The following is a 27,800-nucleotide window of genomic DNA, read 5'->3' as shown; positions in this document are numbered from 1 at the left end:
ACAGTGGCCAAGTATATATGATATTGTATACATGTAGACTATGAGCAAGTGTATATAGTGTCATATACATGTGGACTGTAGGAAAATGTATATATCATTATATATATATATATATATACCTTCGTACATTGGGCCTCACCGAGGCGATGACTACTGACCGAGACCTTTGGAAATGTGCTGTGCGTGAGAAGACCCGGCAAGCCAAGTAAGATCGTTGCCAGTGCCCCTGGACTGGCTCTTGTGCGGGTGGCACATGAGATGCACCATTTTGAGCGTGGCCGTTGCCAGTACCGCCTGACTGGCTCCCGTAGGATTTTCGAGTGAGATCGTTGCCAGTGCCCCTGGACTGGCTTGTGCGGGTGGCACATAAAAGACACCATTTCGAGCGTGGCCGTTTTCGTGCAGGTGACACGTAAAAGCACCCACTACACTCTCTGAGTGGTTGGCGTTAGGAAGGGCATCCAGCTGTAGAAACTCTGCCAAATTAGATTGGAGCCTGGTGTTGCCATCCGGTTTCACCAGTCCTCAGTCAAATCGTCCAACCCATGCTAGCATGGAAAGCGGACGTTAAACGATGATGATGATGATGATATATATATATATATATATATATATATATATATATGTATATATCATTATATATATATATATATATATATATATATATATATATATATATATTACCAACCACATGGTTCCGGGTTCATTCCCACTGCGTGGCACCTTGAGCAAGTGTCTTCCACTATAGCCTCGGGCCGACCAAAGTCTTGTGAGTGGATTTGGTAGACGGAAACTGAAAGAAGCCCGTCGTATATATATATATATATATATATATATGTGTGTGTGTGTGTGTGTGTGTGTGTGTGTGTGTGTGTGTGTGTGTGTGTTGTGTGTCTGTGTTTGTCCTCCCAACATCGCTTGACAACCGATGGTGGTGTGTTTACATCCCCATAACTTAACGGTTCGGCAAAAGAGACTGATAGAATAAGTACTAGGCTTCCAAAGAATAAGTCCTGGAGTCGATTTGCTTGACTAAAGGCGGTGCTCCAGCATGGCCGCAGTCAAATGACTGAAACAAGTAAAAGAGTAAAGAGTATATATATATATTTATATTTATATTTATATATAAAGATCAATTGGAGTCATTTTGTGAAGATTGCTGATCCCTGTGTTTATGAATATATCAGTATATGTATAAAGAGATATCATGTTAATTAATTTGACCGGGGAGTCATTTTGCACTCTTTTTTATTGCTTGCAATTTGTACATAAAAGTGATTTATACATTTTCTATATGATGGGAAGATAAAAAAGATCAAATGAATATGTAGTCATGTTGTTGTATAGCCACTGGCCAACCTTGCTCTAGTAGACCAATCAATGTTTGATAGTATTTCAGCCATGATGAGTTGGTTATGGTTAGTGTTCCAGACATGATCACCTCATCTGTTTCTCAAATATTGTATTTAGGGCCATATTATCCTATGTGTTCTCCCTTTCTGAGACAATAGGTCATGAAGCAAATTTAATACCAACCTACCTGAAACTGGCTTCAGTTCAATGATACAAATTCCATGTTAAAGTGATGTAAATTAAAGTCTTTCATGTTAATTTATATTCTAGATACCAGCTTAATAATGACAGAGTTATCTAATTAAATTGTTTTCAAAATTGATTGAAACAAAGGCAGAATATTGAAACATAAATATGGTAACAAAAAGGGTTAACTCTTCTTTCTAAACATAAAGGATACTTTATTTGTTCCATGTAGCCTGTTTATTGTGCACAAATGGACAAGTAGGATTGTGTCTCTTCATACTTTCATAATATCAGTTGGATGGCATAAACACATTGGTGAATTAAGTTAAGTGATGGTGATTGTATTTATTCAAGTGGCTGTCATATACAAGAAGCTCTTATGTTGGTATTTGTTAGCCATTAAGCACTTGTATTGTAGTAGATGTAGTTAGGGTGTTAAAAGTGAAAGAAATAAGTGTATCCTTGTTGGATTAAGCATTGTTTTGTTAAACTTAATTTTGTTTTGTTTTATATTAAAATGAATTCTCTATTGTTCATCCAACATTGAATAGGTTAACACCAATTCCAGTGATTGTTAAGCTCCAACATCCTATTATGTGTATTATATATATATATATTAAAGACAGGTATAGAATGCACTTTGTAGTGTTCAAGAGATTTGAACTTGAGCTGGTAGAGGAGTAACTGTAAGGATATTCAAGTTGGGCAAGTTGATATACAAAAAAATATTAAATACATAAAATACACCATTTTGAGCGTGGCCGTTGCCAGTACCGCTGGACTGGCCTTCGTAGGATTTTCGAGCGAGATCATTGCCAGTGCCCCTGGGTTGGCTCTTGTGCAGGTGGCACATAAAATACACCATCTTGAGCGTGGTCGTTGCCAGTACCACCTGACTGGCCTTCGTGCGGGTGACACGTAAAAGCACCCACTACACTCTCTGAGTGGTTGGCGTTAGGAAGGGCATCCAGCCGTAGAAACTCTGCCAAATCAGATTGGAGCCTGGTGTGGCCATCTGGTTTCATCAGTCCTCAGTCAAATCGTCCAACCCATGCTAGCATGGAAAGTGGACGTTAAACGACGACGATGATGATGATGATGATGATTTAATACAGAAAATGTTCTTCCATCATTAAACTCCATTCTGTCAACATCTCAAATGTATAATTCTTCTCTGAGATGGAGGCTGGTGTCATCTGATAATGGAATCATTATTTTTGGACCACCAATCCCCCAGAAACAGCTGCTGGACTCATAAAACTCCTACTCAACCCCTTTAATTCTTGACATTATTTCTATTCTGTTTTGATTAATGGTATAGATATGTACATTTTTTGTATTAAATGTATTTAATATTTTTTGTATATTGACTTGCCTAACTTGCTTGTCCTTACATTTACTCCTATATATATATACATATATATATATATATATATATATATATATATATATATATATATCTTACACACACATGCTCTTACATGTATATACTTGGAAATAAGTGAGGGTTGTCAACAAGAAGAGTATCTGGCTATAGAAAATCTGCCTTAATAGATTGTCTAATTCATGTAAACATAGAAAGTAGACCTTAAAACAATGAAGATGATATGTATTTGTGTGTGTATATATATCATCATCATCGTTTAACGTCCGCTTTCCACACTAGCATGGGTTAGATGATTTGACTGAGGACTGGTGCAACCGGATGGCTACACCAGGCTCCAATCTGATTTGGCAGAGTTTCTACAGCTGAATGCCCTTCCTAACGCCAACCACTCAGAGAGTGTAGTGGGTGCTTTTACGTGTCACCCGCACGAAAACGGCCATGCTCGAAATGGTGTCTTTTATGTGCCACCCGCACAAGAGCCAGTCCAGGGGCACTGGCAACGATCTCGCTCGAAAACCCTACAAGGCCAGTCAGGCGGTACTGGCAACGGTCACGCTCAGGATGGTACATCTTATGTGCCACCCGCACAAGAGCCAGTCCAGGGGCACTGGCAACGATCTCACTTGGCTTGCCGGGTCTTCTCACGCACAGCACATTTCCAAAGGTCTCGGTCAGTAGTCATCGCCTCGGTGAGGCCCAATGTTCAAAGGTCTTGCCTCACCACCTCAGCCCAGGTCTTCCTGGGCCTACCTCTTCCACGGGTTCCCTCAACTGTTAGGGAGTGGCACTTTTTCACGTAGCTATCCTTATTCATTCTCACCACATGTCCAAACCAGCGCAATCGTCTCTCTTGCACACCACAACTGATGCTTCTTATGTTCAGCTTTTCTCTCAAGATACTTACACTCTGACGGGTATGTACATTTACATTACACATCCAGCGGAGCATACTGGCTTCATTCCTTGCGAGCTTACGCATGTCCTCAGCAGTCACAGCCCATGTTTCACTGCCATGTAGCATGGCTGTTCGTACACATGCGTCATACAGTCTGCCTTTTACTCTGAGTGAGAGTCCCTTTGTCGCCAGCAGAGGTAAGAGCTCTCTAAACTTGGCCCAGGCTATTCTTATTCTAGCAGTTACACTTTCAGCGCACCCACCCCCACTACTAACTTGGTCACCCAGATAGCAGAAGCTATCAACTACCTCTAGTTTTTCTCCCTGGAATGAGATAGAAGTTGTTTCCTGTTTGTTTACAGTGTTTATTGCACCTGAACATCTGCCACATACAAAAACTAACTTTGCAGTTAATCTGCCTTTGATATTGCTGCACCTCTTATGTGTCCATAGCTTGCACTGGGTACATCTTATAAACTTACTACCTACTCCTTTACTGCATACTGAGCAGGGCCATCTACTTGAAGGGGTTTGTGTTTTATCTACCTTCCTACTTATTAGGATTTTGGTTTTTGCTAGGTTGACTCTAAGGCCCTTCGATTCTAGTCCTTGCTTCCACACCTTAAACTTCTCCTCTAGTTCTGATAGTGACTGCGCAATTAGTGCAAGGTCATCAGCATAGAGGAGCTCCCAGGGGCAACCTGTCTTGAATTCCTCTGTGATCGCCTGGAGGACTATGATAAATAGGAGGGGGCTGAGGACGGAACCTTGGTGGACCCCTACCTCTACCCGGAATTCATTACTGTACTCATTTCCAACCTTCACCTTACTGACAGCATCTCTGCACATGGCTTTCACAGCTCTCACTAACCATTCTTCTATCCCAAGTTTCCTCATTGACCACCAGATAAGGGATCGGGGGACCCTGTCAAAGGCTTTCTCCATGTCAACGAAGGCCAGGTACAGAGGTTTATCCTTGGCTAGATATTTCTCCTGCAGCTGTCTCACTAGAAATATGGCATCAGTGGTGCTTTTACCTGGCACGAACCCAAACTGCATCTCATCTAAATTGATTCGCTCCCTAATTAGTTGGGCTATGACCCTCTCCATAACTTTCATAACCTGATCTAACAGCTTGATGCCTCTGTAATTATTAGTATCTAAAGCGTCACCTTTACCTTTGTAGCAGTTTACTATGATGCTGCTACACCAGTCATTGGGTATGACTCCTTCGTGTATCACCTGGTTCGTAATACGGGTGACTAGGCTGTAGCCAACACTGCCAGATATTTTGAGCATCTCTGCAGTGATTCCTGATGGGCCGGGGGCTTTCCCTGTCTTCATACTCTTAATTGCTTTATCTACCCTGGTACTGTCAACTTGGATAGCTGGTCCCTCTGTTGGGTCGACATACGGCAGGCTCTCTTTCTCCCATTCATTCTCTTTATTAAGCAATCTATCGTAGTGGCATCTCCAGACCTCTTTCTTTGCAGCCTCATTTAGTGCAAGCGTACCATCATCCATGCGAACACATTTCTCTCCTACAACATCACTATTCTCTCTCCTACACTGTCTTGCAACACGAAATACCTCGAGTCTTTGGTCCTCACGGCACAGAACATTGGCAAATCTTTTCTTATCTGCTTCCCCTCTGGCTAAATAAACCTGTCGCCTAGCTTCCCTTCTGGCAGATTGGTACAATTCCCTGCTACCACCGTTCTTCCAAGATTTAATCAAAAGATTAAATGTGGTACTTAAAATGTTTGAGACACCAGAATTTGGTAGGGTAAAAACCAAAAACAAAATCAAGAGATTTGGTGAATAAAATTTGAAGAAAAGCAACAAAAATTCAATAGATTATAGCAGTACGTTCTTTTCGTACAAACTTCATTTATTTATGTAGTGAGAACACCACATAAAATGTGCAATGAAAATGTACTCCTCAGCTGCATAATGGAATTTCAGTTTAGAAAGTCATTTTGTAGATGTGTGCAAAAGAACAAGAGTAGGAGAAGAAGAAATACCATCTTGACTGGGCTGCCAATCAACAGTCTAGACTGTCCTTGTTTTCTCCTGCCATCTTTTTGTTGTTTTTCCTGTCCATCTTTGCATCATTTATCTGTCCGGATGTTTTATTGTCGTCTGTTGTGTTCTTGTTCCACTTTTTGGATTTATATATATATATATATATATATATATATATATATGTATATATATATATATATATATATATATATATACATATATACGATGGGCTTCTTTCAGTTTCCGTCTACCAAATCCACTCACAAGGCTTTGGTCGGCCTGAGGCTATAGTAGAAGACACTTGCCCAAGGTGCCACGCAATGGGACTGAACCCGGAACCAAGTGGTTCGTAAGCAAGCTACTTACCACACAGCCACTCCTACACCTTTAAGAAAAATTATTAAAAAAATTTTCTAAATGAAGTTTTTAATCATGAAATTTGGTATGCATTGCTTATATTAAAATTTTTACACCTTTTTCATTGCCATTATTCATGTTTCCCCTTCTCACTCTCCGGGAGAGGGGCACAAGCACATACACAGACATATACACACACGGCAGTAACATCCGCCTACCAAATTCAATCACAAGGCTTTGGTCAGCCCGGGGCTATAGCAGAAGACACTTGCCCAAGGTGCCACGTGGTGGGACTGAACCCGAAACCATGCAAGCTGGGAAGCCAGCTTCCTAACCACACAACCATGCCCAAAAGTGGAGAAGATAGTTGGGATGAAATAAGTTACAATTCAATTACAAAAAGGCACAATAAATTTCCTCCTAAACTAATATATTTTTCTAATTCCTTGTATGTAGGAAATCTTCCTTGTTGAACACTAATGTTCGATGTAGTGTGCTTCGTTGAATTTGAAAAGCACTCATTCCTGTAAGTCCACAAATCAGAACAGGATTTCCATTATGAAGATTGAAATCAGGAGATTCAGGGTTATTCAAATTAGCATATTGTTTCAATAAGAAAACTTTTTCCAGTTTCTCCCACATTAGAAACAAATTTGACTAACTGTCCACAGTTTTCACACCTACATTGTAAGCTCGCAAGGAATGAAGCCAGTATGTTCCGTTGAATGTGTAATGTCAGTGTGCATACCCGTCAGAGTGTAAGTATCTTGAGAGAAAGCTGAACATAAGAAGCATCAGTTGTGGTGTGCAAGAGAGACGATTGTGCTGGTATGGACATGTGGTGAGAATGGATGAGGATAGCTGCGTGAAAAAGTGCCACACCCTAACAGTTGAGGGAACCCGTGGAAGAGGTAGGCCCAGGAAGACCTGGGCTGAGGTGGTGAGGCAAGACCTTCGTACATTGGGCCTCACCGAGGCGATGACTACTGACCGAGACCTTTGGAAATGTACTGTGCGTGAGAAGACCTGGCAAGCCAAGTGAGATCGTTGCCAGTGCCCCTGGACTGGTTCTTGTGCGGGTGGCACATGAGATGCACCATTTTGAGCGTGGCCGTTGCCAGTACCGCCTGACTGGCCTTCATAGGATTTTCGAGCGAGATCATTGCCAGTGCCCCTGGACAGGCTCTTGTGCGGGTGGCACATAAAAGACACCATTTTGAGGGTGGCCGTTGCCAGTACCGCCTGACTGGCCCTCGTGCGGGTGACACGTAAAAGCACCCACTACACTCTTGGAGTGGCTGGCGTTAGGAAGGGCATCCAGCTGTAGAAACTCTGCCAAATTAGATTGGAGCCTGGTGTTGCCATCTGGTTTCACCAGTCCTCAGTCAAATCGTCCAACCCATGCTAGCATGGAAAGCGGACGTTAAACGATGATGATGATGATAAAGTGGCGTACGTACACTTTTGCTCACCTTGTATGTATCTAAATTTTGTACGACTCTTTTACTCTTTCTTTTAGTCCCCCTCATACTTCTTTCTTTCCTCTTTTCTTTTTCTTGCTGCCCCTCTCTCACATTTCTTGGGCTTCTCTTTCTGTAATTCCTAGTTTATCTCCCTTCTACCTTTCTTTATGTCCCTTTGATTTCCTCTCTTTCTCGCGCTTCTCCTAACCCTTCAATCCCTCTGCTCCCTACCTCTCTCGTTTCCTTTCACATGATCTGTGTTCGACCAGGCATGATCTTTTGTTCTTGGCTCAACTGCTGGCCATGAAGCATCTCTTATATTTCTGTCTCTTGACTTTCATCTCTTATGTTCGTCTTCCATGTTCTTGCTTCAAGGCTCTCACTCTACACACATCAGCTCAATTTGATTCACCTTTAATTAGTCAAAAGACACCTGTTGTTATTTTCTTGTTGTTTGTATTTGTAATTGTGTAACATGTTTTCTGTATTTTGTCTTCTTTGTCATACACATTCGCTTGCTTTCTCCCCAATAATTTAATGCTCTTAGCTTAGATTTTTTGGGAGCATCCAGATTTGAACAGTCTCAAGTGTAACTGCCTGAAGCTGTAAGGATAATTTGGTAACATGACTGATGAGAGGAGGCTGCGAATGACCCATCTTCATTTTTTCCTGTCTGTCTTTATATTGTTTTTCCTGTTTGTCTTTGCATCGTCTGTCTGTCTGGATGTTTTAGTGTTGTTTGTTGCATTCTTGTTCTATTTTTTGGTTATATATATATATCTATGTGTGTGTGTGTGTATGTGTGTGTGTCTTTGTGTTTATGTTTGTGCCCCCATCACCGCTTGACAGCTGGTGTTGTGTTTATGTCCCTGTAACTTAACAGTTTTGGCAAAAGAGACTGATAGAATATGTACTAGGCTTAAAAAAAATGAGTCCTGGGGTCGATTTGTTCAACTAAAACCCTCCAAGATGGTGCTCCAGCATGGCCGCAGTCAAATGACTGAAACAAGTGAAAGATTAAAAGAAAAGATGTACCTCAACTTACATTGTTTTGGGTTATACCATTCTCAACTTTATGTTGTGTGTTTTTAGAAGTCAATGGAAAAGATAACCTCAACTTCAATCAATTTACCTGACTTTATGTTGGTCTCAGCAAACATATTGAACTCTTTAGCATTCAGATTAATCTGTCACATGCAATGCCTATTTTTTCACATTGCTTTCAATTAATCATGTATTATTTCATAGCTGTGAGATTTTGACAGTGTGTTTATTCATTGTTAGAATGATATTGTGAGGTATGTGTGAGAAGTTGGACCTTCCCAATTTGAATATAAGTAGAATATTTGGGCTGGATATGGTGGTTTGAATTCTAAAGAGTTGAAAGCGTAAAAATGAAAAAAATCCCACCTAAAAACTAATACTGAAGCTGAAAATAAAATAAAATACATGAAAATATGTACAAACTGTTTATTAAGCAGCTATAAGCTAATACATTTTTTTAAATATTTTTTTTTTGTGTTAGATCGTTTTTGAGTTATGTCACATGTTTTGGATTCAATTACCGACATAAGTTGAGATGTGTCTTTATTTAGTTTTCCTGTGATATTGGGTTCAAATTTTGGCACAAGGCCAGCAAGTTCAGGGGACTGGGTAGTCAGTTACATCAACCACAGTACTCAAATGGTATTTGTTTTATTGACTCCGAAAGGATGAAAAGTACATCTGACCTTGGCGGAATTTGAACTCAGAATGTAAAGATGGACAAAATGCCACCAAGCATTTTGCCTGGTGTGCTAACAATTCTACCTGCGTGTCACCTTTAATTTTCTTGTGATAATAGCCAGTGGGGTTTAATTACAGGGCTTTTGGTTGCTTTAACCATGAGGCCTAATTTCATATTGTGACTAAATTTGAGATTGTTAAATATGGATAAAACCCTGTATATATATATTTTTATATTGCCTTTATGCTGTTTAGTTTTTTGACTGTGTAAGTATCAGTTTTGTTTTCCTCTTTTGACTGTAGTAGCCAGTGGTCTGTGCTTAGATGGCATGAATTCTTTAGGATGTCAGTGTTTAGTATTTCAAATGAAAGTAATATTTCCATCTTGTGTTTTTGTCTTTGTAGAATGTCTTTCACTGATGACTGGTTTGAAGAAAACATTCTGATTAAATGGAATAATATCTTGGAAAAACAAGAATACATTGAGTTTCTGTTGCAGAAAATTTCTCTGAAGGTAACTTGTACACAATCATGCATTCCTGTATATACACATGCACGCACACATGCTAGCATGCGCAGATTGAGTGAGAGGAGAGTAAAGGAGTGAGAGATAATGGAAGAGAGAGAGAGAGAGAGAGAGAGAGAGAGAGAGAGAGAGAGGAATTTTCACTAGTTCCCTCCAACTCTAAAATATTTTGTGACACTCCACAAAAGTAAAAATACCCATTAGCTGCTTAACCCTTTCAATATCAACCCACTTGAGATTGCCTTGCCCTGGATACAAGCCTCCTGTTTTAACCCTTTATCATTCACATTATTGTGCCAAAATTAATGCTTTTTTTATTCACATTCTTTTGAATTAATCATGCATTATGTTGTAGCTATGAGATTTTGATGAGGTAACCGTTAAGTTTTAGAATGATATTGCAGGGTTGGTGTCAGAGGACAGATCTGGCCAGTTTGAACATAAAACAGACAAAATACTTTGACTGAATATGTCTGATTTAAATACTAAAAAGTTAAAATAACATAAAATCTCCCATCAAAATTTTATTTTAATTTATGCTCCAATAACATCATCATCATTTAACGTCCACTTTCCATACTGGCGTGGCTTAGACAGTTTGACTGGAATGGGTTGGCCAGGGAGCTGCACCAGGTTCCAGTCTAATTTGGCATGGTTTCTGTGGCTGGATGCCCTTCCTAGCACCAACTACCCCAACAGTGTAATGGGTGCTTTTAAATGCCATTGACATGGGTGCCATTTACATGGCACTGGCAATGGCCACGGCTTCAACTATGATTTCACTTGGTTTGATAAGTCTTCTCAGCATTGCATCGCCAAAGGTCTCACTCACTTGTCATTACCTCTGTGAGGCGCAACATTTGAAAGATCATGCTGTTGGCAACAGCCACGACTATGCTTTCTTGGTTTCCATTTACATGACACCAGCAATGGCCACAACTGTGATTTCACTTGGCTTGACAAATCTCCTTAAGCACAGCATATTGCTAAAGGTCTTGGTCACTTGTTATTGTCTCTGTGAGGCCCAACATTCGAAGATCATGCTTCACCACGTCATCCCATGTCTTCCTGGGTCTACCTCTTCCACAAGTTCCAATGCTATTTTTATTAAATTCTTCATTTTTTTTTAGAATTAACAGAAATGAAGTCAATGTATTTTGACAGAAATATGAGAATGGAACGGTTATGGTTGAGTAAAGTAAGGCTTACTGGATCTTGTAGAGAATTAAACCTGTCAGTTTATATCATCATCATCATCATCATTCAGTGTCTGTTTTCCATGCTAGCATGGGTAAAGTGGTTTGATTGGAGCTGGTATGCTGGAGAGCAAAACTAGGCTCTAGTCTATTTTAGCTTAGTTTCTATGGCTGAATGTCCTTCCTAATGAAAAATCACTTCACAGAGTATATTGAGTGCTTCTTATGTGCCACTGGCTTGGGTGTCCTCTACATATCAATGGCACAGCTGCATTTTATGTGTCACCTGGTACTGGCCATGACTACAATTTCACTTAGCTTGACGTGTCTTCTGAAGCACAGCAAACCGCCAGAGGTTTCAGTCACTTGTCTTTGTCTCCATGACACTCCTTTATATCTGTATATATATGAGCCTGAACAGGGAACATGTATTCAGTGTTCAAATTTGCCTTTCTTTTGGTCAGATTAATTTACTCATTTCCTTAAATACATCCTGTCTTATTTTGTAAGTACCTCAGTCAACTGCTTAGCTACTTTTCTTGTCTTCCATTCCTACTAAACCCCAAACCTAAATAAGTTTTATTCCTCTTATCCCACTGTTGTCATTCTTCTTATGTCTGGAATTATGATTCATTGTTTTTTGCCATTTCTCTTGATGGTATTTTCCTGCTACTATTGATAATGTCAGTGGTGGTGGTGGTGGTGGTGGTGGTAGTAGTGGGGGTAGTATGCAGGTGGTGGTGTATTTCTCAACACGGATATATTATTACTGCTAGTATCCCTAACACAACAACCATTAACCTATTACTGCTGCTGCTGCTACTACTACTACTACTACTACTACTACTACTACTACTACCACCACCACCACTAACTAACTAACTAGCAATACTTTCTACTATTGGCACAAAGCCTGAAATTTTTGGGACGGGGGCTAGTCAATTACATTGACCCCCAATGCTCAAATGATACTTATTTTATTAACCTCAAATGTTCTGAGTTCAAATTTCACCAAGGTTGACTTTGCCTTTCATTCTTTTGGGGGTCAATAAAATAAGTACCAGTTGAGCACTAGGTTGATGTAATCAATTCCCCCCCACCCCCACCACCAAAAACAATTGCTGGCTTTGTGCTAAAATTTGAAACCAAAATTAATATTAAATACTGAGAGCAATCTAACTGATTCCACCCCTCCCCCACTGTCCAAGTGCCTGTCTTTGTGCTTCTGTTAGAAATTATCTTTGTTATCTTCTCTCTTGTGTTTTGAGTTCAAATCAGACCAGAATCAATTGGCTTTTGTGGGAGTCAGCAAAATCACCACCAGTTATGTACTCTGTGTGTGTGAGTGTGCTTGTGTTTATGCATGTGTGTGTGTGTGTATGTATGTATCTGTTAAATATTTGTGTTCTTGTGATAATGTTCGAAATCACTTGTTATATTCATCAGTAGCACTGGTAATGCCCTAAGTTAGTCAAAAGTTAATCCTCTAACTTTAGGTAATCATGCAAAACGAATCATTAATCCTTTCTTGTAATTTATAATACATCATTTCAAACATTTTTCGTATTGTTTTTTTCTTATTGTTTTATTTGTTTTCTTTTTCTTTCCGAAGAATCCTGGGGACAAGCCATCAGCTTCTACAAGTATTTATAAAGAAGTTTTAAGCAATCTAGATGGATGTTACAATTGCCTTGTTGCTGTTATTAAGGTTTTGAAATATTCAGGTGAGAATTTTGAATAAGAAAATAATTTATTTTCTTGCCAGATTTTCTTTTTGTTTTTTTTAAAAGAATGGAAAAGATGAGGTTTCCATACACTAAGACATTTCTTGTTTATCCAAAAGTGTATTCAGTTTTCTGTCCCCTCATCATCATCATTTAACGTCCATTTTCTTGCTGGCATGAGTTGGATGGTTTGATAGGAGCTGGCCAGCTGAAGACCTGCCTGGGCTCCATATCTGTTTTGGCATGGTTTCTTTGGCTGCACACCCTTCCTAATGCCAATCACTTTACTGAGTGTACTGGGTACTTTTAGGCAGCACTGGCATGGGTGCTTTTTGCATAGCACCAGCGCCCATGAGTCCAGAAGAAGGATGTAGAGGACATGCCTGTATGTAATGACAACCACATTTTTACTTAGCTTGTGATGTCTTCTCAAACACAGCAAACTGCCAGAAGTCTCAGTCCTTTGTCATTCTTTCCCACCAGGATCTTAGGATCTCCCTCAATTCATAAACTAACCTCTCATTACTTGGCAGAAAGCCTACTCCCTCAATACTACTCCCCACTCAGTTGAGGGGAGGGGTCTTGTCTTACAAATTACTTAGTAACCTCACTACTGCTGGTGCTTTGTAAAAAGCACCTGATGCATTCTGTAAAATGGTTAGCATTAGGAAAGGTATCCAACTGTAGAAACCACGCCAAAGCAGACAGTAGCATTTGGTGTAATCTTCTGACTTGTCAGCTCCAGTCAAAATGTTCAACCCATGCTTGCATGGATAGAGGACATTAAATGATGATGATATCCAAACCTAGAAAGCAGCACATAGAATCATTGCTTTTACAATAAGTAATGCATCTTATTCTCTTGCCATATACTATTGGGTATTCACCTAAATTTGGTAATGCTTTATATATGCCTGTTCTTACAGAAAAAATATTTTAATAGCTATTGTATATTTTGCAGATGTGTGTTTATGATATTCATTGTTCTTTAGCCTGTCTACATCCTCTCTTTTAGTTGTAATAAATGTCAGTTTGGTTTGTCCCAACTCTGCCTTACTGCATCCCTCTATTTCTACATAGATATCAGCATTTTGAAATGTATTTGGCCTGTTGTAGTATGGATATATAGATGCAAAATCCATCTGACTCATGCAAGCATTGAAAAATAGACATTAAAACAATAATGATGATTTTTATTTTGTCTTTTACTTGTTTCACTCTTTAGACCATGCCCATGCTGGAGCACTGCCTTGAAGGATTTAGTTGAACAAATTGACACCAACACATATATTTTTTGTTAAGCTTGGTACTTATTCTATAGGTCATTTTTAGCTGAATCACTAAGTTATAGGGATGTAAACAAGTGGTGGTGGGGGACAAACGCATTCACAAAGACATACACACACAATATACATTTAGAAACACAGAGGTACATGCACACATGCGTGCACACACACATACACACACATGCACACACACGTATAAGACAGGCTTCCTTCTATTTCCATCTACCATATCTTCTCACAAGGCTTTGGTTGGCCTGAGGCTATAGTAGAAAACACTTGCCCAAGGTACCATGCAGCTGTACTGAACCTGGAACCATGTGGTTGAGAAGCAAGCTTCTTACTACACAGCCATATGAAGATGAAGATGATGATGATGACAATCCACAACATTCAATAATGCATTTGAACACTTTAGACTTTTTGACTTTGTGGCGTACAACATAACAAGCAAAAATTATTGGTGCACTTTGCATAGAACTATTTCACTTTTTGTATTTGGTTTGCAAGATTGTTGATGTGAACTTGTATGTTGAAACAGATTTTGTTGTAATATTTATCCCCACTTAAATGTGGATGTTCTGTTAGAACAAATTATACTACAGTAGTTACTCTGAGAGAAACTTTCATATTAGCTTTTGGTGCAAAATGCACTCTTGTTTATATCGCTAGCATGGAGGTAAATCCCTCCTACCTCCAGCACTGAGACCACCAGATCATGTGATTTTGACTTTCTTTGGTCTTGTTAATGATGGATGCTCTACTGTTAGAGATAGCTGTGACTCATCTCTCCACCAGCGATATATAGAATAACAATGCCAGAACAGGTGCTGGTGTCACTATCTTTAGCAGTCAAGTGTCCATCATTGACAAGACCATGTAAAGTCGAAATCATGTGACCTCTTGATGATGGAGGTGGCAGGGATTTATCCCCCCATTAGCAATATAAACAAGAGTGCATTTTGCACCAGAAAACCAATATGAGAGTTTTTCTCATAGAATCTACCACAGTAAAGGTTGTTTTAATGGAGCATCCACATTTAGGTGGCGATAAATATTACCTCTACATATTAATACTGCCTCTGTTTTTAATATGCATTTTTTTAACAATATCACTAGCTTATTGTGACACCAGCACCTCTTCTGGCACTGTCAATCTATATATTGCTGGTGGGGATATGAATTGTTGCTGTCTCTAGAAATCGAGTGTCAATTATTGACCAGACCAGACAAGGTTGCAATCACATGATCTGGTGGTCTCAGCACTGGAGGTAACAGGGATTTATCTTCCTGCTAGAGTGCATTTTGCATTAAAAACCAATAAGAGAGTTTCTCTTGTGCTATCTATTGTAGTATAGTTTGTTCTAAAAGAACATCCACATTTAAGTGGGGATAAATATTATCTCTCAGTAATTAATACTGCCTCTGTTGCTTATATATGCATTTTGTTGTATCTTGAGAGGGTCATTATGCCAATAACATGCACATATTCTTGTCCTGTTTCATTGATGAGGTTGCGAATAGTGATGAAATGACCTTGACAATTCTAACTGACTGACTGATTTGCCAAACAATCCATCAACTAGTTGAATAGTTAACTGCTTAAATAGTTAAATCAATTGACAAATATAAAATAAAGAAATGAAACAAAACTCTCAACTTACTACAAAATTTGCATCAGAAGTTTACAAATAACTGTTTTAATCACTTTGAAAATGAAATCACAAAAAACTATTACTTGCCTTGTTTTATTAATCCTTGTATGATTTTTTATATAAGAAATAACTTGTTTTTCAAAATGCTGACGTATTAGTATGAATGTTCTGAAGCCTTAAAATGTAATTCTAAAAACCTCCTTTGTATGTAGATACCTCATGTGATACACAAGTGTACTACAGCATGTGCACACGCACAAACACACACACACACACACACACACACACACACACACACACACACACACACAGAGCTATATATAAGCAAGTTAGGTACGTCAATATACAAACAATATTAAATGCATTTAATACAAAAAGTGTACATATGTTTATATATGAGACGGTCTGACTTACACAGAATAGAAATGATACCAGAAATTAAAGAGGTTGAATAAGAGTTTTACAAGTCCAGCAGCTGTTTCTGGGGGCTTGGTGGTTCAAAATAATGATACTAAATTGGTTCCATCATTGGATAATACCAGCCTCAGTCTTCAGGGAAGAATTTTACATTTAGGGTGTAAACGGAAAGGAGATTAAAGATGGAATGATTTTGTGGAGAACTAAGTGTATTAGGAGGGGGAGTTGAGAGGTACCATTTAACATCTGCTTTCCATGTTGGTATGGGTTAAAGTCGTCTCTCCTTGTTTCTTTCTGTGTTCCTTTCTGTTGAAGAGCATAGGCTTGAAACGTTAAAGATTTTTTTTCTCGAATGTTATACTAATACATCCATTTGTTGTTTACATCACCTGCTTCGTCTGTTGTTTTTTTGGGAATTCTCCCATATATATATATATATATATATATATACTGTTTTTCTTAAATTTTATTTACTTTAAACTGTATCTACTCTTTCTGTTTGAGATGCATATAGCATCTCCATTTGGGCTGTTTGAATTATCTCTCTATGGCAGTATATTCTCTCCTGTGCTTATATCTACTTTTTTATGTCTTTTGGTTGTATAGATGACATGTTAAAATGATGCCTAGTGCAATCATGTCAATAATTTCTCTAGTAAATATCTGATGCTCTGTACTGCCTGGGATTTTTGCTATGTATTGTACACCATACAACTTAAGATCATTGTGTTGTGGAAGGATTCTGACCACTCCCAACTGACTAAAATGGACTGATACATTGTTATGAAATAAAGAACTTTCAGTAGTTCAGGATAAGCAGTTCACTGTGAGCTGTTGGCAGAGAGCGTTTAACCTTGTGTAACAGTAATTGTAGTGCATCGTGTGAATACTTTTTTTCACACTACTTTGTTAAATTATTCATCTAACTTCACTATATATAACCTTGCTTACTCATTCCACTGTGGTAGGATGAGAGCCTTATACAATGTTCTGAACATAGAAGATTTGTTCTCCTCAGAAGAAGTGTTAATGCTGTTCTTCTTGCTGAAGATGATTGGCCTGCAAGAACCTTGTGGTATTAGGAAGGGTATTCAACTGCTGAAACCAAGTCAAATCAGACCGGAACTTGGCGCAGCTCTCCTGCTTGCCAGCACTGGTCAAACTGTCCATCCCATGCCAACATGGAAAACAGATGTTAAATGATGATGATGATGATGATGATGATGATAATGATCATAGTAGTGGTGGTGGTGGCAGCAGTGGCGGTGCAATGCAGAAAATGTGAAACCACCAATGAAGTAATATTTGATATCTTATTTTTATGGTGTAACCCTAAGCAGTTGTTGCTGTTGGTTACCCTTTGGTCATCTCTAACTGAGCTGACTATGACTAGATGTTTTCTAGTCACCATCATCTTCTTTTTAAGTATCAGGGACTACTTTGTTTCATGTTCTTGCTATTTCTGAAACAGGAGATTTGAAGGAGATTTAGCTATTACTTCCAGCAAGTTGAATGACTGTGCAGAGGTCTCCTGTTGCCTTGTATAAGCCTAATATAAAGAACAACGAAATTCATACTTATGTTCCTTTTACATGTTAACATAAATTACTGTGGCACGTAAAAGCACCCACTACACTCTCGGAGTGGTTGGCATTAGGAAGGGCATCCAGCTGTAGAAACTCTGCCAAATCAGATTGGAGCCTGGTGTAGCCATCTGGTTCGCCAGTCCTCAGTCAAATCGTCCAACCCATGCTAGCATGGAAAGCGGACGTTAAACGATGATGATGATAGATTAATGTTTGTTGTGGGATATCTATATTCTGTTTATATGCTGTTTCATTTATTTATATAAAGTTAGCATTGTATGCTGTAAACACACGAACTTCATGCATTGGCTCATACACTTGTGTATCTGAAAAGAATTACATATACATATGTATACACATATTTTCTGTTTATACAAGAATTGACTGAGAATTTCTGAAAAAAATTGATTGGAAATACTCTAACAGTTTATTTTGGCTTAACAGCATGAAATTCAACCTCTATTATGACTGTGAAAATATGAGTAATATATTTTTTAATGTTGGTTGATGAAATAATCAATAGTGATGTGGGGGCAGGGGTTGTGTTTTTCTCTTGGTTTTGTCTGGTGGAATTCGCAGTGCCTGTGACCTTTGCAGACCCTCCAAGACTGCTATAGTATGGTTAATGTCTCTCTTAAACTGTTGCAAGTTGATAGCACCAGAAAAAAAAAAAAAAAAACATGGGAAAGGAGAGAAATTCCATTGTTCCAATGTTTCTGGGTGAAATGACTGGGTGTGGGGGTTCATGTAGGCCTAGGATCGGATGAATACAGTGTGGGTGAAGAGTGGGTTGGGAGTGGCTGAGTGGAAGTAGTATGAGAACAGCTAGTTCCAAAGACTACAAATCACTGTTGTAATGGCAGAAAAAGGCTGAGTAATGAGACAACACATATGTGGGTCAGAGACTGGAGTGTGTTGGTATATAACTTGATGCCTTTTATTAGAGTATGGTCTAGAATGTCATGTTATGTGTAGCAGCAGCAGCAGCAACATCTCAATATCTCATACATGAGACTAGTATTACATTGTGTATCTCACTTGAGCTTTATAGATGATTAGCAGTTGTTGGTGTCTGAAGTGTTTTCTGGTTTTTTGAAAAGGAAGGCCAGTGTTTGTCTTATAGTTTTTGCTGTGTTGAGGATGTGTGATCACAACTAGAAATCTTCAGTCATGGTGAGGCCTAGTATTTACAGCAACCTTGAGGATTCTAGTTGCAAGTTGTGTTTGTTTATTTGCAGATAAATGGTTGATTTATTGCTTTCTTGATATTTGTAGTAATTATGTTTTTATATTGTTGAAGGAGACAAGATTGGCAATGAAACATTGTAGTGTTTTCAAGGCTTTTGTTCAAAAGTCAGTACATGATTGGCACAAAGTGTCTAGGTTGAAAGTGGATTACACTTGGGTTTGGCAGGTTCATTTGAAAAAGGTGAGGTGGGCATTGTCCATGGCAAACAAGTTGTTGGTGTATATAAAAATAAGCAAAGTTAAGGTTAGTTCAAATATGTTTGTGACATATTTCAACTGTTAAAAGGAAAATTCATTGCAGTTACCATTGAGAAAGTTTTTTCTTATTGGTGGACTAATATTTCGGTAATATATATATATATATATATATATATATATATATATATATATATATATATATATATATATAATAATAATAATAATAATAATAATATTAGGGATAAAATCCAAAACTACAGGTAAAAACTCAATTAAAATCAATTTATTAAAAATTAAAATTAAATTAAGTTTCACAGTATAAAATATATATAAATATATAGTATTAGGGAAAAAAACCCCAAGGTTTATGAACTCATCGATGAAAATCCACTGTCACATATACTATATATTTATATATACTTATATATTTATATATACTATATATATATATATATATATGAGGAAAAAAGGGGATCAAAACAGAACCTTGGGGAACACCAGAATTGAGAGGGTGTGCATCAGGGACAACTCCATCAGTTATGCTGCTGTTGTGCAATCTGTGAGGAAGACCCTGATCCTAAAGATAATAGACAGACTGAGCCCACAGATGAACAATTCTGGATATTTGCATGTGAGATGTGGCCATATACTTTGATGATATCTTGTGTAACAGCATAGTTTAGACCAATTTTCTTGATGGTGAGATCTCACTGGAAAGGGGTATCGAGTAGATCGAGCTTCATGAAAACAGCTCATTAAGGAGAAAGAGAGGTAGTCAAAGTGTTTGAAAAGATAGTAGTTAATGACTGCCTTTTTATCAGCTTACTCTAATAAATGGCTAACATAACAAAAAGGACATTTTAAAAGAAAATATGTTGCTGAATTTGTTGTTTAACCTCAGGTTGTTCCTGATTAAGCAGGTCTATGATCAAAAGTATGACCATCATGTCTTCTTTTTCAGGCACAATATACCTTGGATTATACTATCTAATATAATTTTTTCCTTCTTGAGAATAGTAGAACGTATTAGAGGGAACTTCAACTACTATTTCTCATAGGATTAACCACATTGTTTCTCAAGTATTACTGTAGAACAAAGGCCAAAGCAAATTATTTGTAGGTTTATGGTATTGCCACAGATATGCTGAGGTTTTGTTCACCTGTCTATAAAAAATGCTAAAATGTAAAAAAAGAACAATAGAAACAGAATTATCATTAAATTTTAGTTTATTCACCATTAGAAAAAAATAAAATCAAAATTTACCCCACATATGGAAGCAGCTGTTCTGTTCTCATCATGGGCTGTTGTACAAAACCTATGCTACTAGCAGAAAGGATGGAAAATCTAGTGTAAAACTAGTTGTGTGATTCAGACGGGATATATCGATCTTCCTTTCAAATCATTGGTTTTTAAAGTAGCTGCAAATGGAAAAAGAATACAAAATATAATTTTAACTCCTGAAACTATAAAATATGTAGGTATGTAGAAAGCATCTAAGGTAAGTTCTGAGAATTAGTTTTAAAGTAAATAGGATGCAAATAAGAATCAAGAAGTGATGCCTCACTTATAAGTTAAAGTAGGAGAATGTTATGTCAAGTTCATGCCAGCATGATAATTTATTAATGAAATTTTCTTTTCAGTTGATGCTTCTAAAACAAAAGATGAGGGAAGTACAGATAACAAAAATGAACACCACACAAGTCTTTCTGAAAGTGATCCGTCCATTGATTTAATTTCCCAGACTTCTGCTCAGCTTACTAATGAGAGTGCATCTGAATATAAGCCTCAGTCACAGTGTGAACCTCAATCTAAGCCTTCTGACTTATTACAAAAACTGGACCTTGTCTCTGTGGAGTGTCCTACCAAATCTGATACCTTGACTAATTCAATTAAAAAGGTAGCCCCTTCATTGCATTGTGGAAACTCCTTCAAAGAAGAAAACTATGGATTAGGACCAGACTTGAAAGAACTGACACTTTCCTCTACAGTGAAAGTGTCAGTTTGTATTGTTATGTCACCTTATTGTTTCTGGGTGCAACTTACAGATACTGCTGAAAGCAACCTGATACAGTTAGCAAAGGATATAAGGTTTGTTATGTATTGTCTTTCTTTTTAAAAAGTAACTGTCATAGAGACAATATTTTAACCAATTGAAGTCCAAAGTTATTTCTTGCTAATCCTTTTCTGAAGCCAAAGAGTTCATGGAACTAGAGCTTCTCCCCAATTTCTGTTAATAGGATACTTTTGATAGGATATTTGTTTATTGCAAGTAACTTTATCTTGGGGAAGAACTGAATTTAGTACTGCAAACTAGTCAATCCCTCATTATTGTACTATATTGTCGCTGCTTATAACTGTGTGTCATATACCTATTTGTTAAATACTGTTAAATAAATAAATGTAAAAATATATGTTATTTTAAGCAAATATTTATGTCTAAATTTCATAAGCGTTTATAAGGGGGTCCCTAAGGTAAAGGCTGAAATATAAAGGGGTCCGCAAGTCAAAAAGTTTGAAAACCCCTGTTCTATAGCACTGGCCCATTGGTTATGAAAATCTTGATACAATAATTTTAGCATTTAGCATTCAAACTGTATTCCTTGCAGTGACTCTTAAGAGCTAGATAATACCATTGCTTATAACTATGAGTTTGCATGTTCTACAATTTGAGCTATACTCCCTGCAATGTCTTTTAAGAGTTAGGTGTACCGTGGTACCACTGTAGTGTTTGTGGGGAGTTAGGTGGATTCTGTTATTGTGAGTCAAGTTCTCTGGTTACTGAGATATGCAGCTCTGGTGACAAAAAATGAACCGCTGACTTGGCTCTCTGTATTTTCACAGTTGTTTTGCATATCCAAAATGATGATCATTTAAAAGGGTGTAACTGATGAGTAAAAATTATAGTTAATACTTAATAAAATTATAGTTAATATAGTCAAAAATAATTGTACTGTCATTAGTTGTAATTTACGATATTTATCTTTTATCTTTTACTTGTCATTGAACTGTGTCCTTGAGCAAGACCACTTTATTTCTTGCTGCTCCACTCCACTCAGCTGGCAAAAATTAATTGTACCTGTAACTCAAAGGGGCCAGCCTTGTCACATTCTATGTCACACTCAGTCTCCCTGAAAACTATGTTAAGGGTATGCATGTTTGTGGAGTGCTCAGCCACTTGCATGTTAATTTCATGAGCAAGCTGTTCTGTTGATTGGATCAACTAGAACACTTGTCATTGTAACCAATGGAGAGCCAGGCCTGATATTTATAACTAAAACATACCATCAGCCCTTTGTTTTAATATTAGTAGTTAATATTCTATAGCAGGGGTTTTCAAACTGTGGTCTGCGGACCACAGGGGGCCCGCAAGGACAAGACAGGGGGTCTGTGGACAGCAAATACTTTTTATGGGCAATTTGATTTTATATATGTTTTTTAATCGAAATCTTTTAATTGACAATAAACCTATTTGTTAAATACTGTTAAATAAATAAATGTAAAAATATATGTTATTTTAAGCAAATATTTATGTATAAATTTCATAAGCTTTTATAAGGGGGTCCCTAAGGTAAAGGCTGAAATATAAAGGGGTCCGTAAGTCAAAAAGTTTGAAAACCCCTGTTCTATAGCACTGGCCCATTGGTTATGAAAATCTTGATACAATAATTTTAGCATTTAGCATTCAAACTGGCCTAAATATTCTACCTGCTTTATGTTCGAACCAACTAAATGTAACCTGTCAATGTCCTTTCAAAAATAAGCAATCATGATTTGAAAATCTCAAAGCTATAAGATAATGCATGATTTATTCAAAACAATGTGAAAGCAAAGGTGCACGGGTTAGTGGTTAGAGTGTCAGGCTCACAATCATGAGGTAGTGAGTTCAATTCCTGGACTGAGCTGTGTGTTGTGTTCTTGAGCAAGACACTTTATTTCATATGTTCCAGTTCACCCAGCTGTAGAAATGAGTTGTGATGTCACTGGTACCAAGCTGTATCTGCTTTTGCCTTTTCCTTGGACAACATCAGTGGCACGGAGAGGGAGGCTGGTATTTATGGATGATTGTTGGTCTTCCATAAACAACCTTACCTGGACTTGTGCCTAGGAGGGTAACTTTCTAGGTGCAACCCTATGGTCATTCATGACTGAAGGGTGCCTTTTCACATTTGACAGAATAATCTGAATGCTAAAGGGTTAAATATTTCAGTTTTTTTTCTTAGTTTTTTCTTGTATTTATTTATTTATGACTTTGAAAGCTTTTGCTTTCACTGTTTACAGAATTTGTATTGCTTATAACACAGGTGTTGGTATTGAATACAAATAGGCAACTAACAAAGTCAGTACATTTGATAAATGTTTAGTTTTTTTTAAGCACTCATCTGTATTGTTATTGTTAACTTCTCATTTGTGTTGAGCCACTTAACCTGTATTGTTACAGTTCAGTTCTCAAGTGTTGGATCATCCCACTTCTGTTAGATCCAATGAAGTAGGATTTAATATATGTCTATTAGAGAAGATTGCTTACCAACCATGTAGTTTCAGGTTCAGTCCCACTGTGTGGACCTTGGAGAAGTGTCTTCTGCTATAGTCTCATTCTGACCAAAGCCTTGTGAGTGGATTTGGTAGATGGAAACTGAAAGAAGCTTGTCATACGTGTATCTTTGTATGTACCGCTGTGTGTGTGAGGATGCCCATGTGTGTATGTGTGTGAGCATGTATGTGTGTCAGCATGTATGTGTGTGTATGTTGGTGTGTGTGTATGTTGGTGTGTGTGTATGTTGGTGTGTGTGTATGTTGGTGTGTGTGTGTGTGTGTGTGTGTTCATGTCTCCTTGTCTTGTCATTGTGGAATTGTTGTAAAGGATTATTATTATCATACAAGTGGTGTCATCCATTTCCTATTTTCCATGGAAACATAAGCAGCAATGAAAAAATATTAACTTTGCTTGGAAACAATTGGTATTTGGTGACAGAAAGGGCATCTGGCAGTAGAAAATCTGCATCATTACATTCCATCTGATCCATGCAAGCATGGAAAAGTGGACATTAAGAGGGGGAGGAGGAGGAAGATGGTGGTGGTGATGATGGTGGCAGTGGTGTTGGTAGTGGTGGTGGCAGGGATGGTGGTGGCAGGGATGGTGGTTCTCAAGTTTTTTTTTGGAATCAGTCTCAAATAAAGTTTGTCTATTATATCAATAGTTTAGTGCCCTACACTTAAGCGCACACTTGGGTAGTTCTTGTGATTGGATTATCTGATCTTTCATAAAAGCAATAGTTAACATTTCCACTGCCTGCCTCTCTCTCTCTCTCTCACTACTTCAGCAGCTTCTATTTCTCTAAACTAGCTTACACAACTTCTCCTCTCAGACCCACCGAAAAGAAAACAAAAAAAAAAAACTGGCACTCTATTGGTTACAATGATGAGGGCTCCAGCTGATCTGATCAACGGAATAGCCCGCTTGTGGGATTAACATGCAAGTGGCTGAGCACTCTACAGACATGCATACCCTTAGCATAGCTCCCAGGGTGATTCCACATGATGCAGAATATGACAACGCTGGCCCTTTGAATTACAGCTGAATAGACTGGAACAATGTGAAATAAAGTGTCTTACTCAAGGACACAATGCATCACTGGGAATTGAACTCATGACTTTGCGATCATGAGCCAAATATCCTAACCACTAAGTCACACATTCTATTCTCAAACCCACCAAATACTCTTCTTTTTGTGTGTCTCTCTTCTCAGACTCTATACCAAACACTTTATTCAATCCATCCTCCTCAGAACTGCTATTTTTTGGAAATTGCTCCCTACCCACAATTTCCCCACGAATATTGGTTGATCTACAGTTGTTGAAACTCAACATCAGTTACACCCAGTTTGGGAGGTGTTGCAAAGACCATCAGCACATTTTTTTATTTTATTCATTTCATATATTTATGTATGTAAAACTGTTATTTCTGTTTGTGGTAGAATATGGACTGTCAGGAACATGTTTCCTCCTTCTGTCCCTCTCAGCCCTCTTAGCAGTGGATTTAGCTAGAGAAAGTTAAGTTAGTATAAGCATCATCATCAACATCATCATCATCATCATCATCATTTTAATGTCCACTTTTCCATGAGTTGGATAGAATTTTTTGAGATGAATTTTCTACACCCATATGCCCTTCCTGTCACCAACCTTACCCAAGTAAGCTAATATTTCCCTGTGATCCAATCATAGAAGATTGGAAACAAACAATATTGTTTATATAATAGTGACACTCATTTGTAACTATCATGTGATGTCAAGACAAAGTGACAGTAACACACACAAATACATAACCATGTACTTACATATTTGCATATATGCATATATTTATGTTGTTGTATTTGGGGATGGTCATATATATATATATATATATATATATATATATATATATCATCATCATCATCATCATCATCGTCGTCGTTTAACGTCCGCTTTCCATGCTATATTGGTTGAGGAGACATGGCTTAGGGTTAGGGTATCTAGTGATCATGATTTCAATTCCTAGATCTGGTGGTGTGTTGTGTTCTTGAGCTAAATACTTCATCTCACATTGCTCTGCGATCACTTTGACATCTGATGCATGGTACACAGTATACCTGTTTTGACAACGTTGATTTGACGGAGTGAGTGAGCTAATGTGCGGCCTGAACAAATCATTTGTACAGGTCATTCGGCAAAAGTTGAATGCTCATATGCTGTCTTCAATAGGAGAGTCCATGACATGCACACATATGTATGTATGCATGATGGACTTCTTTCAGCTTCTGTCTACCATATCCACTCACAAGGCTTTGGTCAGCCTAGGGCTATAATAGAAGATACTTGCCTTAGACTATATGGTTGAAAATCAAACTTCTTACCACACAGCTATACCCATGCTTTATATATATTATTATATGTTTTGTAACTGTACTTACAATATGTTTTTTTTATATAGTGAACACATATCATCAGAAAATTGTCGAAGGATCAGACAACCCTTTGTTGGAATGAAATGCTTGGCACCATATAATGATGGATGTTTTTACAGAGCTAAAATTGTAAATATTTGTAAACCCAATAAAGAAGGTAAGTTACATTCTCTTTTTTCTCTATATGTCCACTACATTCTTGCTGCTAATGCTAAACATCATGGAAGGGAATATATTTTTTAAATAAAAATATATGATGGGGTGCTGAAAAGTTCCTGGTTTTGTGTAAATGAAAATACTGGCGGGTCAGTTAATTATGATTTTATTCAACATATTTCTTTTCACAGATTCACACACTTATTGCAGTGGGTGTTTTTCTAAGCACTGTAAAATAATTTGGAAGGTTGGGCTTCCAACCATGCCTTTCGTGATACCATTAAAGCCAGGAATTTTTTAGCACCTTCTCATTTTTTTATATGCATGACTATGTGGTAAGAAATTTGCTTCTCAACCACATGATTCCAACTGTAGTCCCATTGTGTAGTACCCTGGGCAAGTGTTTTCTCCCCTAGCCTCAGGCTGACCAAAGCCTAGTGAGTGGATTTGGTAGATGGAATCTGAAAGAAGCCCATTGCCCATTGTGTGTGTGTGTGTGTGTGTGTGTGTATCTTTGTGTCTGTGTTTGTCCTCCACAACTGCTTGACAACCAGTGTTGATTTGCTTATGTTCTTGTAATTTAGGAGTTTGGCAAAAGAGACCGATAGAATAAGTACCAGGCTTTAAAAAATAAGTACTGGGGTTGATTCATTTGACAAAAATTCTTCAAGGCAGTGCCCCAGCATGGCCACAGTCTAAGGACTGAAACAAATACAAATTGAGATATGCAATATCAGTGTCTATGTACAACAGAGTGTAAGTGTCTTGAGAGAAAAATTGGGTATAAGAGGCATCAGGTGTAGTGTGCAAGAGAGGAACCTGTGTTGTTATGGTCACTTGATGCATATGGGTAAGGAGAGCTGCATAAGGAAGTACTGATCTCTAGCTCTGGAGGGAACCTGTAGAAGAGGTTGATCTAGGAAGGTGTGGGATGAAGTGGTGAAGTATGATCTTTGGAGTTTGACTCTCACGGAGGTGATGACAAGACCTTTGGTGATTTGCTGTGCTTGAGAAGACACATCAAGCAAAGTGAACTCATAATTGGAATCAGTGCCAGTGACTTGTAAAGGTACCCATGCCGGTGACATGTAAAAGGCATCAGGTACACTCTGTGGAGTGGTTGGTGTTGGGAAGAGCATCCAGCCAAAGGAACTAAGCCAAACCAGACTGGAACCTGGTGCAGCACTCTGATTTACCAGCTCCAATCAAACCATCTTACCCATGTTAGCATGGAAAATGGACACTAAATGATGATGATGAAATGAGAAAAAAATAAGGAAGTAAATATTATTTGGAGAAAATGCTATAAAGAAAGAAAGTTTACACATAGCAACAATAATTTTCAGTGTATATAGGCATGGCTCTATGGTAAGAAGCTTGCTTCCAAACCACATGATTTCAGTTTCAGTCCCACTACATGGTACATGTCCTCTACTGTAGCTCTGGGCTGACCAAAGCCATGTGAGTGGATTTAG

At 38.0% G+C, this 27,800-nt stretch overlaps 1 protein-coding gene across 1 annotated transcript in view; it reads left to right on the top strand.

The window, feature by feature from the left end:
• The window catches only part of LOC106883807 (uncharacterized), a 156,977-nt gene that overhangs the window by 27,538 nt on the left and 101,639 nt on the right, over window positions 1–27,800 (top strand). The window contains exons 2-5 of the mRNA XM_014934944.3: window positions 9,797–9,905; window positions 12,726–12,837; window positions 20,866–21,313; window positions 26,196–26,326. Coding sequence (XP_014790430.1) covers window positions 9,798–9,905; window positions 12,726–12,837; window positions 20,866–21,313; window positions 26,196–26,326 — 799 coding nt within the window. The 5' untranslated portion in view covers window position 9,797. The remainder of the gene's footprint in view (window positions 1–9,796; window positions 9,906–12,725; window positions 12,838–20,865; window positions 21,314–26,195; window positions 26,327–27,800) is intronic.

The sequence above is a fragment of the Octopus bimaculoides genome, chromosome 15, assembly GCF_046866305.1.
Source record: "Octopus bimaculoides isolate indiv1 chromosome 15, ASM4686630v1, whole genome shotgun sequence".
NCBI classification, from domain to species: domain Eukaryota; kingdom Metazoa; phylum Mollusca; class Cephalopoda; order Octopoda; family Octopodidae; genus Octopus; species Octopus bimaculoides.
Note: the sequence above shows the minus strand (reverse complement) of the source record. Positions and strands in the feature narration are given on the sequence as shown.